The 14,512-nt window shown below is 38.4% G+C and overlaps 1 protein-coding gene across 3 annotated transcripts in view; it reads right to left on the bottom strand.

Annotated features, from left to right (window-relative positions):
- Positions 1-1,231: 1,231 nt before the first annotated feature.
- Positions 1,232-14,512, bottom strand: part of PREX2 (phosphatidylinositol-3,4,5-trisphosphate dependent Rac exchange factor 2) — a 173,171-nt gene continuing 159,890 nt past the window's right edge. For all 3 annotated transcript variants that reach the window (XM_061342875.1, XM_061342873.1, XM_061342874.1), the window contains 2 exons: positions 11,333-11,400; positions 1,232-6,558 (listed from right to left, as the gene is read on the bottom strand). In XM_061342875.1, coding sequence (XP_061198859.1) covers positions 6,513-6,558; positions 11,333-11,400 — 114 coding nt within the window. In that variant the 3' untranslated portion in view covers positions 1,232-6,512. The remainder of the gene's footprint in view (positions 6,559-11,332; positions 11,401-14,512) is intronic.

Here is a 14,512-nt window from a genome sequence, read left to right as displayed (position 1 = left end):
AAGATACATTATCTTTTTTGAATCGCATTCACAGTGTGCTTCATATGACCATAGAAAGTCCCTCTGCAGAAATTCTGACTTTCAAATCATGATAGCAGCAATACTTCCTCAGGATATATGAGAAATTACTGGACCCAAGTATGAGCATGGTGTGACTGTTACCTTTCTCAGAAATCATTTCAAAGCACTACTTATTCCCATCATGTACACTGATCAAATCATTCTTTGGACTTTCATGGTGGCAAGATCACAGAAATGAGGAGCACTGGAAAAAAAGAAACCTCAAATTATGGTGGAAAAAAAGCAGACCATATTTGAAATCATCTGGTCACTTCTGCTTCTCAACAGTGCCATTAATTTCCATGCTGCCTTCCTTCACAAAATTAAGGAGAGAGCAAGCGAGGGAAGGGAAAATGGTGGGGGGGGAGAGAGTAATCTATCAATCATTTTAAGTCTAGTTATCCAGAAGTACTTTCATGCTCACCCTCCATCCTGCTAGCAGAAGATGGAAAACAAAAGGGATTTCACAGACCATTGCAGCTGCTTTTGGTCCTATCTCCACTGTTCCTCTTGGTCTTGAGCACAACCCCCATGTAGAAATCAGAACGTACTTCACATAGAGACAACTGCTCAGCGAGGTCTAATATTGCATCATCTTTCAGTCCTACAAAAGGAACATTCAGTGCAACTCCTCAAACCCCTGGTATCCCAACAACAGCTTGGAACCAGTTCCCAATTCCTCTAAAGGATCAATCATTTATAGGGCAGTGGTTTTTTAGCACAAGGAGTGCAACACTCCACTTCTGAGCTCGTCAGATGATCCTTGTGCACAGCAGTAGACAGATGATGACAGCTTCACACTTCCGTCTTCAGACAAGGGAATGCCAGAAACAGTGGATGCTTTGGACCTTCGTGGGGCAGTAATGGCACCATGGGGCCAGAAAGGGATTTTCATGCCTGTCTTTTCCAGCCTTCACAAAATACAGCTGACCAAAGCCAGGGACTACTGTTCATGCAGGCTTCAACTTTCCACAGGTTGTAAAGATACACTTTAATTGTCAGCAATGAACCGAGATTGGGCCTGGGTTCTCAGAAGAGATCTGTATATAACATTTATTTGTAGAAGTTTATCTTCTCCTAGGCAGCCACACTAGAAGCGTTAAAGACCCCCCAACACCCTCCCAAACCTCCTACCCCCAACTTACTTCTTCTTAAAGAGATCTGCAGTGGCCATACTATGAATGGTTTTATTGCTGTTTGACAGGCTGTAATACATTGTTACCATTCCAGTCTTTAATATGTAGACTAAAAAAATAAACCATAGATCTAAAAGTACACAGTATTAGTTTAACACATAACCAATATAGCAACTGATTCAAGGTATGCTACAAAGGCACTTTACAAAAAAGGCAAAAGTAATTTAGATCCATGTTTCAAGGGTATTTAACATTGAATTCCAAAGGTTACTTCTGACAAACTGAGCTACCCACAGAGCTGCTAGTGTGACTTTCCAAACAAAAGCTCACTGAGAGATTCTGTGCACTTACACATTGTATTTCAAAGCAGTAATGCTCTCCTGTGTTTAATGAGATGTTACAAACAATATATTCTTCGTTTGAAAAATGTGTGCAATATTCAATGCAGAAATTAAGTTCATTTTTAAAGTGTAACACAAGTATAACCAAGTACATACACTATATACAGGGTGTTACGAAGTTAGTAAGGCCACTTAATCTTTTAAATCTGGCACATAGTACAGAAAAGATGTTGTGGAAATTCCCATGAAAGTCTAAGTTCTTTCAGAAATGTCCCAGCTACTTTGAATACTATTGGACTTTGTAACTGAAGCATGAAGTTATTTGTAGGGTAGTTCCACTACAGCCATATTGGATTTCTTGGATGGGTATGTTACTTCTGGAGTAAAACATAAGAAATGACTACTTGATTGGCCTCTAGACAATCTAAAATTTCTCACCGGTGTTAACATCTGCATGACTAGGCATGCTCTATATTCATTTATACATACACAACAAGAAAACATAAACATCTTCTAGCAGGAAAAGGGAAACATTTGTTGTAACATTTCTTTAGGAAAACTTGATTGATATATACAGAATATATTAAAAAACAAAACCAAAAAAACACAACAAAACTATGCAATTGTCAGCATACAAAAATATGAGTTCAGTATCTTTTTATACTTCAAAATCTAATGATGAAAAACCCATGTATCCTGAGACAGGTATGCACTGTGCATCTAAATTTACCAATGCTAGTGTACTTCTAGAGTACATTTAGAAAAGCACTACCTGCATTTATCAGCAAGTACAGAGATATAGTACATAAGGCAATGCATTAGCTCTTTTCATAACGTTAAACAAAAATGGTGCAAAATATGCATAAAATGCTGGCAGAAGTAGCTGCAATGTAAAGGGTATGGAACAATATGTATATACACTACAGTTACTGATTTCACAATTTAATTGAAAATAAATGAAAAATACTTTGCTTTTTTGAGCATCATGCTTAACCATGATGTGTATACTCACATTCAGGTAGTTGTCTGAAGTATATATATATATATATATATATATATATATACACTACATCTGACAATGAGTTAATAAAACAAACAAACAAAAAATCACTGCTGTTTGCTTGTGAATTTCTATGGGTAAAGATGTCAATAAAACTGGTTCATTTTTTTCCATTAGACGATAAATGAACTAAGTATGACTACTACAAGTCCTCATCAACTTACATTTAATTCTTTTGGCTCTAAACCAGTAGAAGACCAGTACTGACCACTACTGACTGCATTAAAACAAACAAATAAAAACCAAACTGAAAACCTGATGTGTTTCCTAAACCCCAGTGAAAACTACCTAAAAGGCCACTAAAGACTGTAGCTCTCTCAGTGGACATAAAATTGGTTGTTTGGTTCAGCAGATAGCAGGAATATTTACTTTAAAACGGATCTCTAAACACAAACATGTTGGACATTTAAAAACTGGAATAGATACATTTTTATATTCATCTACATTTACAAACTACAAGGAAAGTAAGTGTTATGAAACACCTAATTTGGGGAACTATACTGAATCAATGCTCATCTCATAAAGACTGTTTAGCATCCCATTATTCATAGATAATGGTTACAAAGATAGGCCAAACCCCGCCAGCTTTACTTTAAAATCAAAATCTAGTTTTTTCCAAGCATGAACCCTATGGCGACTTCATTGTTCCTTGGACCTTAAGCCTCCCTTCCTGGCTGTTGCACCTCCTGTACAAACCCCGCAGACTACCACCAGTAGTCAATATTTGCTAGTGTATGCCTCCAGATCCTTGAATTTATTCCCAGAATTGAATTTATTCCCAGAAGATTTGTCTTGGATGAAAAAGTAAAAATGACACAGAGAATGCTTTCCCTAAACCAGTACAACACATCCTTGCAAAAACAGGCTGCACAATCTGTTGCTGCAGAAGCAAAGATTTAGCAAGTTACGGGCGTTACAGTTCTTGTAAATCACCCTCGGTTACCTCTAAGCCTAAAAATTTATGACAGGATAAACATAATACTATGATGAGAATGGATTTCTTTCTTTTAGCTCTGCAAGTGCACCTTGCATAGGGAACAAATACATCTGCTACATATACCAAACAATAATGAACGTATGTAAACGCATACTTCATGAATGGGCTTCTTGAAGTTTCATCTAATGTTATTAGAAGCCAGATGTGTTAGAATGTGCTCTGAAAACAGAGGGAAGAGAAAAGCAGTTTGAAATTCTGCACAATGTTTCAAGTGAACACTGGTTTTTAAAGGAAATCCTGAGAAATTAGTCACCTGCTTTCCAGAGACAGTCAGTGGGACATTTTTATGCTCATTTTCCCCTGGAAATCCTGTACTTACACATGTTACCTATAATTTAAAAAAATCAGGGCTTCAGTTTCTCAACCCCTTTGATACCAGGCTAAACAGGCACTTTATTTTGCAGTATAGGTCACCAATGAAGCTCATAGTGCTGATCAAGTTTTTGAAAACTGCCTCTACGGGTAAAAAAACCCAAAAGAACAAAAAATGAGATACAAACCAAAAACGTCAAGATTTCTGATGCACACGCATGAAACAATAGCTGAAATATTTGTCCAGTGACTGGCTCGTAAGTATTTGTCCCTCGGTGTTTACAAATGTGCATTATGCATTAGCCCACATTTTCACAACTAAAAGTATTAGGCACTGTATTATACAGGGAGACTTTTTTGGTCTCCTTTTTTGCACTCCTACCATTTTCAGTGCAGTAAAGAGTGATGACTTGTTACCATAATGCATGTGCATGCAACAGATTCTGTCCTATAGGTTATTTTGTATTATACAGGATGAGCAGCAACATGCACCTGACAGCTGATTTGCCTTGTAGTGAAAAACAAAACTCATGCGGGCAAATCTCACAGGAAGATGTGAGCTCACAGCTGGGCTCACACTGACACCATTCTTGGCATGAGGGGTTTATGGCTTCTCTAAACTCCTGATGTCTGAACAAGCAGAAACAGAACCATTTTTTTGTGTTTTTGCCTGAAGCGGGAACTACTAGAGCCAACACTGTCTCTCTGAATGAAACACATCCAGAAGTTTGAGATCCTAACTAGAACAGCAACTACAGAAATTGTGACCCTTTTTTACGTGCATGCATTAGATCATCCCAGACAAAATGTGTAATTTCTAAAGAGTAAAACTTTGTTTTCTATTTTTGTTTGTTTTAATCAAAAAGATTATAGTCCACAGCTTCCAGTAACTCTGAAAGAGTGTAAATTTCAAAGCACAAAGGTGAAATCGTTAGTGACGTGCTCATTACTGCATATCTTTGTCACAGTTTAAGGCAAACATTTTATACTTCAGATTGTACTAGTAACTGATATGACTACATAAATATGTACATATTGAAACTCACATGTATGTGCAGACATAGATATCTGTGGATATATAAAAATATTTATTTTCTTAGCAAAGTTAAAGTCTGTGTAAAAACATTAAGAATAGTGAAAAAGGTAGGAGCTCTAATTCCTCCTTTGGAGAAAAGTAATAAGACCCCTAGATACCGTATATAAAAACACTCTCTGCAAGAGTACACCTCATTTTGAATTCTCACTTACTTAATTGTGGACTAATATATTTGTTGAAGATTTCATAAATAATTAGATAATATTCAACAATTATGTTGTGAGGTTTGATTGCTACAGCATAACTATAGGCTGCTGTTGTACAGAAAGTAACATTTACTCAGTGTATGTCCTGCTCTAACAGACTGCATAGCTGCTACAGGTAGAACTATTTCAGAATATAACTTTTGTTTGAATGTGTTCACATATGAAACCTCATCTGGGGACACCTTCTCTGAAAATTCTTTGGCCAAAAGAACAGCCAAATGCAGATACATTTTCCCTGGTCCCTCGAAATATTCATTACAATTTCAAAATAAATCTGTAGCAATTACCACTCCAAAAGAACTGACATCCTATTAAAAAAAGCAAACAACCAACTACTCTGACAAAACACAGGAAATGCATCAATACATCAACCCCCCGAACTATGCTTCAACTTACACCACAGACATTTCCAGTTAAACATAACAATACTGCCTCATCCTCGCCTTCTGTAGATTTGCTAGGATAGCACTATAATACAAGAATATACACAACTCTGGAAAACTGAAATGCAGAGACTCAATAATGTAAAACATCTATTAGACAGAGTCTAAAATTCAGTCTAACCATGGATGAAGATCTTACATTTCTTCTCCTTCATTAAAATGGCAACTGAACAAGGGGCAACACTTCACCTCATATGCCATATAGGTATTCTTTCCAAAGGAGTATGACAAAGGACACCTTAAGACACGATTAAGTTTACTGATTACAAGCACATGCTTCTAGCAGTAGTATGCCTGTAGCCATTAAACACAATTCCGCGATTTTCCACCTTTAAACCTCACTTACATTATATACTTGTAACAGTAACATCACCATTCTGAAAAATTATGATAGTGATGGGGAAAAAAGGATTATCAGTGCAAAGGGCCCTGCATGAAGTGCATGCTCATTATCAAGCCTAGTTTATGTAGGCTTTTATTCCTTCTGCAAGAAGACATTCTGTACAGTGTACAAGTGAAGTCATTCTCTCTGAATAAGACATCTGTACTCCAACTGCTGGCTATACCTATTGTGTGGCTGAACAAGACACAGCAAATGAACTGGATTCCAGTGTAAAATTCCCAAGGAAGATTCCTGTTCTAGTAGCATAAGGCTGGAGTGCACAGATTCCAGAAATACTTTTTAGAAGTTGGTTGGGTTTTTTTCACTGCCAATAGAGAATATTTCTTTCTTTATCCTGAGTGAAGGGATTTTCTATTTATCAAAGCGCTAGGCACACACTGCTACAGTGCAGTTAGATTTTTGTCATATAGTCCCAGTATCCTTAAGATCATTATCAGAATTTTCTGGAGCAGTTCTCCTCATTCTTCTCCAACAGGTGGTGGTGGCTGACATAGCTTGTATAATCTGACAATGACAAAAACAAAGCAATTGTTATTCTGAGAACTTGGTCATTATTAAAGTGGGTAAATTTAAGGAACACAAACTAAGTCTTTCTGCACTGCAAAACAAGAGACTGAATTCAGTTTAATAACACTGATATAATGCCAGTAAATTTTTATTAATGAATGTTCACAATGAAAGTGGTATCATTAAAGCACACATCTATAAGCAATCTTATAAAGACATTCCAGTTTAGTCAAGTTTTCATATTTCTGCACTGATGATCCCGTTCTAGAAAAAGCAAAGTCTCCACTAATCCAATTACCAGTCGTTGCTCTGAATGTCTAAATCTGAAAAGCTGCTTGGTGAACACAACTGCTTCCAATTATGGTTTGGTTTGGCAGAGTCAGACCTCACTCTAAAACAGCTCCCTATAAAACTGATGTTGTTTGAAGGACCTAAGAAAGATGTCAGATACCTGACAGGCCAGCACTAAGATTTTAAACTCTCCCCCTCACTCCGTTTTTACATGTATGAAGGCAAGAGCAGTAAGATTTAGTTCATATTAATATCTCAGTACAGACTGGAATAGCCACTCCATTTATAATGGGTTTTGAACTTCTAGTAAGCCCTTCAGCATGGACTTGGTTATCAGCAAGTGTTTGAAACTTTACCCTAACGGCAGGAATACTGAAAATAAACGGCAACCATTCTGACCTCAGGCTCTCTGTCCTGAAGTATGTCCAGCATCTCTGCTGCAAGCACAGCAATTAGAAGCAGCAACAGACATGATCTCATTTTCCTCAGGGAAAGTGTCTCATTGAAGGAACAGTAAAGAGAAGAGACCAAGGATAGCATGGGAAGGAGAAAAAAGCCCCAGAAGAAATGAAAAGACAATGACACAGCATGTGCATTAATGATGAAGAATCTCAGATATTGAAATACCAAAACAATAGAAATAGCAGGTTTGATAGATCTGGCTACAGGCAGGGTTGTGAACTGTTCAGTGGCTTGAGGGCTAGCAATATTTAAGATCACAGAATCATAGAATAATTTGGGTTGGAAGGGACCTTCAACTGGTCCAACCCCTCTGCAATGAGCAGGGACATCTTCAACCAGGTCCGGTTGCTCAGAACCACATCCAGCCTGGCCTTGAATGCATCCAGGGATGACGCATCCACCACCTCTCTGGGCAACCTGTTCCAGGATTTTAGCACCCTCATTGTAAAGAATTTTTTCCTCAAGTCCAGCCTGAATCTCCCCTATTTTAGTTTAAAACCATCCCCCCTCATCCTGTCACAATAGGCCCTGATGAACAGTCTCCCCCCAAGATGCTCAGGATATCTGAGTTTTCCACATGTATTTTGAAAATTTGCCTGCTAAACATCACATTTATGTGACTCCATTTTAACTCATCATAAATTTCAAAATCATACTACAAATCAACATAGAAAACAAAAGTCCATACATGTGGCTGGGCTCCACAAACAATTCAAGATTAATGGGCTGCTGCCTTCTTAGCACCTACTGAAATTATGTGAGGCACAATATGTATGGCTGCCCCCATATGAAAATGCTCTTCAACTTCTAGTTATATCCTGTCAGAAAAAGCATCCTGTGGCTATGCAAGAACAGGGCAGGATAGCTGCTGTTCTCTGATTTCAGTTCCCCTAGGAGTTAACCTAAGATACTGACAACACACAACGGCCATGTGCTCAATAAATGTTCTCTGAATCTCACTGGAAGCGATTGTCAAGCATGGGGAGCATGTGGAGAATGGGGAGCATCAGTTCTGTCAGTCACACAGCAACTGCAAACCTGCTCTCAAACCTCCACCATGATGTGTTCTTAAGATCACTGGGCTCTTCCGCATTGTCACCTGGCAGACTCAGAAACGTGATCATTTAAGGTCACATTGTGCAGGCACCAATGTGTTTGTTTGGAGCCACAGATAAGGCAGTATACATGTATTTCCCACTTATATACCAGTGACAGAATAAGATGTCCTGATTTTATACAGACAAGTATGCCCAGTAAAATAAACACAGCTTGAGTTATTTGATTCTGCTAGTGTGATAAAGCAATAATATTCAAAGCTGGCAAAAGATAGATAAAATTACTGTCAGAATCTCCTCAAAGTAATTGCAGTAAGGTTAGTTCTTTTTGATGTTTTTTTCTTTGTGATGTTTTAGTGAAACCTAGTATCTCTGGAACCACATGCAGAAAAGCTGAGCCCCAAGTTCTGTGTATTCTTCGGATTGAGATGATAATCATAAAGATTACTTGTCTTCAGAATAAGTGATATATGGGAATCATGAAGCAAACAAACAACAAGGCTGTATGAATCCCTAAGGAGGTATGGTTGATGAGGAATGACAGAGTAGAAACAGCCTGTTCTGGGTCAGTATGTATGGAACAACTATCTGAGATAATACAAACAGGTCAGCTGGGAAAAGACAGAAAGCAGTGGCAACTGCAGAGAACTGAAAACACTTTCAAGTGATGCTAAATGGAACCATATGTAATGGTAAAATTCTTTTCAAGGTGAAGAACTGAGAACCCACAGTATCATCAAAATTACACCCCTGCTGGCTATTCTGCCTTATGTGACATGTCACTAATGGTACAACAAATGCCCCAAACACTGAGATCAATGAGATATTCCTGTGATATTGCTGTTGCTGCTGACTGGCAAGCATGCTGGATGCATCTGTCTATGTTTTAGGAGCTCTCATATTTTTTCCTCAGCTTTTCATTGCTATGTTGTGGGAGTATTAGCTGGAAAGAGGTGATCTTTTCTCAAGTGATGCAAAGCCAAAAGATGTCTCATAGCTTAGTTTTTCTTTGTAAGAACTTAGATTTTTCCTTTATCACAAAAGCTGAATCCAGATACACGCTCTGTCATTTAGAGGTGGGAAAAGTCTGGTTTGCAAAAATTACTTGGCTGTTTTCAGGATTATGCCATGAAGAAGGAATCCATTTAAGTTCAAAATCATACCATCCAAAATACAAAAAAGCTTCTCACAGCTTTTACTGCAATATAATGTTTTTTTACTGCCTTAGAGTCTCACAATACAAGAAAATTGGTCAGGTAATTATGGTCCTGGATTGCCTCTATGCTATCCAGAGAGCCTAGAAGGGATGTGAGCTGTGAGAAGGGATGCCCTCATCTGCTGGCAAAGGCAATGGCTCTGTTGCTGATAGATTTACTCTAGAATCAGTACTTCTGTTGGATCTTACCTAATGTCTTTTCTGGGGCATGCAAGATGTGTACATGCTCCAACAAACATTGCTACTCATCAACAGAACAGTAGCTGCTACTCAGATTTACTCATTCCCTGGACACTTAAGGTACACATCTTTTCTAGAGTCAGATCCAGCAGAGGCATGGAACCACATGCAGTGATTAGGTACAAGTGAATTATGAGCAGTATCATGATTCACTACTGGGAGAAGCTGGGACATCAAAGAAAAAGGGAGCAAATTGTGTAAGAAAAAGCTCCTGTCCTGGGTTCAGCAGTAGCAGTCATTTTTCTCCTTCTTAGTAGCTGGTGCAGCGCTGCGGTTTTGACTTTCAGCCTGGGAACAGAGCTGATAACACCGATGTTTTTAGTTACTGCTCAAATGTTTAGTCTGACCAAGGACTTTGTGAGCCTCATGCTCTGGCAGGGAGGAGGGGAAGCCAGGAGGAAGCAGAGACGGGACACCTGACCCAAACTGACCAAAGATGTATTCCATACCACAGCACGTCATGCCCAGGATGTAACTGGGAGTTACCCGTAAGGGCTAGTTCACTGCGGGGTTGGACAAGCTGTCAGTCGGGCAGGGGGGGCGAGTTATCTGTCGGCAGGTGGCGAGGTGTTATGTTCTCTTCCCTTGTTATTTCCTTTATCATTACTATTATTGGTGGTAGCAGTAGTGATTTGTGTTATACCTTAGTTACTAAACTGTTCTTATCTCAACCCGTGGGAGTTGCATTCTTTTCGATTCTCCTCTCCTTCCCTCCAGGAGTAGGGGGAGGGAAAAAGGGGGGGGGGGGGGGTAGTGAGAGAGGGACTGCATGATTTATGGCTGACTTTGTTTAAACCACGACATGTCAGAATCCAGAAGACAGTCTTTCCATGAGTCTATGGACAGCATCGTTAGTCAACAAAACTCATTATGTTTTAAACTGGTTAAAAAAAAAAAAAGGAAAGTCTGAATTAGAGTTGGATTAATAAATCCATATAGTAAGATAAAAATAAGAACACTGTTGTTTGGTTATTTTCATTTATAAGTGTTGTGCTTATTAACAAACATTTCAGGTACCTGCAATCCATCTCAGCATTAAAAAAGATGGATAAATACAGAGCAGTCGCATTTTTCTTTCTAATGGATGTTTCAGAAAGAGACAAAGAAAGACTACATCATCTCTAAAAGCAACTAGGACATGATTTTGCTGAGATAATGCAGTACAGTATTTCATTAAAATGGGGTTATGGATTTAGTTATGAATATTTCCCTCAAACCACTAAACATCACAAGTGATGAAAGACTTACTCCAGTGTTTTCGTAATTAACTAGGCTTGAGTTTTCAAAAATGGCTGTGTTTTGTAGTGCTACATAGCATGAACTTCTGCAACTAATTATGTAAAACTGTGTGGCTAAGAATGTAATTGATTTTACGTACATTAAAGCCAAATCTTACCAGTTAGTGCACAATGCAATCAATGTTTACTGTCAGAGCTTTTGAGCAGCTAGAACAGAATTTGGCACAAACTAGACAAAATCATGGTCTAGGACACAAACAATCAGTTACCTTGGCACAGACTGTGGAGTTCGATCCCTCACTCCTAAATTCTTGGCTGTGTTTTGTACTCTTGCACCCTGTGAAAGAAAAACAACAACTCTGCTTCATTTATTCCAACACAAGTTAGAAAGTTTTCTGAACTTTCTACATGAATGTAACTACGGACTATAATTAATACATATGGTCCATGTCCCAAAACAACCTGCCTCTTCTAAGGTGGGGAACAAGTTAAAGCAGTACTTTCATTCTCAACTTAGAGAAATACACAGAAAAGAGGCAAAATCTTTCCACTTGTCATTAAATAAATATCAACATGGAAGACTTCATCAAAACCTAACATTCAAGGCTTAAAGCAAACACATCTTGCTTGATTTTTGTCACCAATCTTTGTAGAAGGCATGGATCCTGGGCTGCATCAAAAGGAGTGTGACCAGCAGGTCAAAGGATGTGATCCTGCCCCTTTATTCTGCTCTCATGAGCAGGGACCTCGCTCTAAACCATATCACCCAAGGCCTCATCCAACCTGGCCTTGAACACTGCCAGGGATGAAGCATTCACAACCTCCCTGGGCAACCTATTCCACTGCCTTACCACCCTAACAGGAAAGAATTTCATCATTATATCCAATCTAAAGTTCCCCTGTTTAAGTTTTAACCCATTACCCCTTGTCCTATCACTACAGTCCCTAATGAAGAGTCCACCCCAGCATCCCTATAGGCCCCCTTCAGATACTGGAAGGTTGCTATGTTAACTTATGGGGGTTTTTTTTCCCTTGTTTTAAGTGTGCATCACTTAACAGTTATCGACACTGATTTTCATCTGCCATTTTAGTAATGAAATGTCTAAAAAGACCCTTTTGTGTTTCTTCGCAGTCACTTCTCATCTTTAATAAAAACTTGAAAAGAGTTCAGAAAAGAACAGGTAGAATAATTAGGTAAGAAAACACAACTGAAAAAAAGAAAGATCACATTAACTGATGTTCTGTCTACACAAGTTGTGGTTTATCAGGGATATGATCATCAAATTCAGGACAGACAGGCTCCTTTTAAGGGGCCTGTAGCAATAGGACAAGGGGTAATGGTTCTGAACTAAAATAAAGTAGATTCGGACTGGATATAAGGAAGAAATACACCAATAAGGATGGTGAAGCACTGGAACAGGTAGCCCAAAGACATGACTGAAGTCCTGTGTCTGGAAACATCCAAAATACTACAAGTCTACTGCTAAAAAGGGGAGTAAAATCTGATCTCTCAGACTACAGTATGCTGGATGGAAAACAGGACACTTGAACTGAAAGGGGGGGGGGGGGAGGGGGAATAAATAAAGAACCCCCAACATGACAGACTGCTGAGACTAGCATATGATTAACATAACTGAGCCAGAATATACATATACATGGGAAAACTATCTAAATTAATTACATGTAGATCCCGAATGTCATTGCTGTGACTACCTCTGAAATAAAATCACCCTATTTTTACTTGCTTCATTCACTAGACATATTAATTTTAGTATCCTGCTCATGTAGTAAATCAAATGCATTGATTTTAAAAGGAGTCTATCTTTATACAGCCATGTTGTTTAGCAGGGTAACAAATTAGACCTTACTAACAACCACCAGCTTCTTATTTCTTTTGAGGAAAAGCCCCCAAGAATTACCAGCAACTTGCTACATGACATCTTTGTCTCCACTGAGCACCATTATATTATTTATATTCCAATACACTGTTAATTTATGCTTCTCCAATACCATTCTTAAAGCTATAGCAATGTAAATATTGACAGTGTCTCGCATAGGTGTAAGGGACAGTCGTGCTATGCAGCTCCAGAATGCTTACCTCTGCATACCACTTTAGCTAGAGCACTGGCGAATGGTGCTGGCAGCACTGAGGAGACACCGCCATCAATCTAGAGTCTTACATACAAACTAGTAGTTACACTGCCATGAGAAGAAATGACAGGTTTATTTTCAAACTACACACTAATTTAAAGTTAGCAAGAAAGTCACATAAAGAAAACAGATTTTCTTTATGCCATGCGTAGAGAGCTCTAAATCAGTGCAATTCTCATGAGAATTATTTAAAATGTAGTGCTGTTATTATACTCATGGAAAAGCATGGAAAAACTATTATTTACTTAAAAGGCAAGACAAATTCTCTCCTAGTCTTTTCTGTGTATCAGTTTTTTAGTTACCTTTCTTCCTCAGAGCCCTGTACCCTCCTGCAGCTCCTTTCCTAGCTAGGTCTCTGTCCTTTCCATGCTTTGCTGCATCCTGAAGACACATCCTGTCATGATGTTTTACATAGTATTTTGTGGGTACAGATGTTTACATGAATAAACATACACAAGTAAATAAAATTACAAGAAGATAGCTGGGGCTTTTTCTCAAAATATTTTATAAATCCAGCTAGACTAGATAAGCAGATAAAAAGCAGAAACCAGTTAACAAAAACTGTGCCACAGACCCAAGCTCATACCAACCCTCACAAGTTGGTCTCTTTTCTGTAGTTCTCATAGAGCAGGTGCTTGTAAATGCCTCATTAAAACTAACAGGGCAACTACTTTGAAAATCTATCCAACACTATCATGGGGGCTATTCTGAGTTGTCATAAACATGATCATAACTTCATTCAATTTACAAGAAAAAAACAACAACCAAACACAAAACAGTTTCTGAGGTCATCCACTCAATCAGGTGTCTTTTAAGTTATTCAGTACTGGTGCCCTAAGCTGGAAGAGGTACCTGCTTTGAGCAGAGATAATTTTTCCTTCTGGAAAGCTGATGCTACTAGGAGGCAATGTTGCAGCCTTCTCCAGAATAACAGATGGAATAGATGTTCTTTCATTTGCACTTGCTTGTGGCTAATCTCTTTATACCACAAAAGATTCAGGGCAAAAATAGGCTAACAAAGCTTTTTGTTTCGTTGTTTGTTTTTTTTTAATATTAAGCCAGGAAGAAAGCCTTTTGCCCTTAACTAAGTGTTTTGCAACGAACCCCAAGAAGCTTTCTCTGTGCTCCCTGCAAGTTTTATGGCCTGCATTATGCTCCTGACAGTTACATCCTACAGATAATTTCAACATTAAATCTGGAACTGTTTTCTAAAAAATACCATAGTGCATTGTTATAATTACTCAAAAACATTTAGAATTTAATGGAAGGTTATATTTCTACTCCAGAACTCCAAGACT

Source organism: Neopsephotus bourkii, unplaced genomic scaffold (genome assembly GCF_033783945.1).
Source record: "Neopsephotus bourkii isolate Nb327-2 ecotype Australia unplaced genomic scaffold, CSIRO-AGI_Nbou_v1 NB_1820, whole genome shotgun sequence".
Taxonomy (NCBI): Eukaryota; Metazoa; Chordata; class Aves; order Psittaciformes; family Psittacidae; genus Neopsephotus; species Neopsephotus bourkii.
The sequence above is the reverse complement of the archived record's forward strand: the minus strand, read 5'-3'. Positions and strand labels throughout refer to the sequence as shown.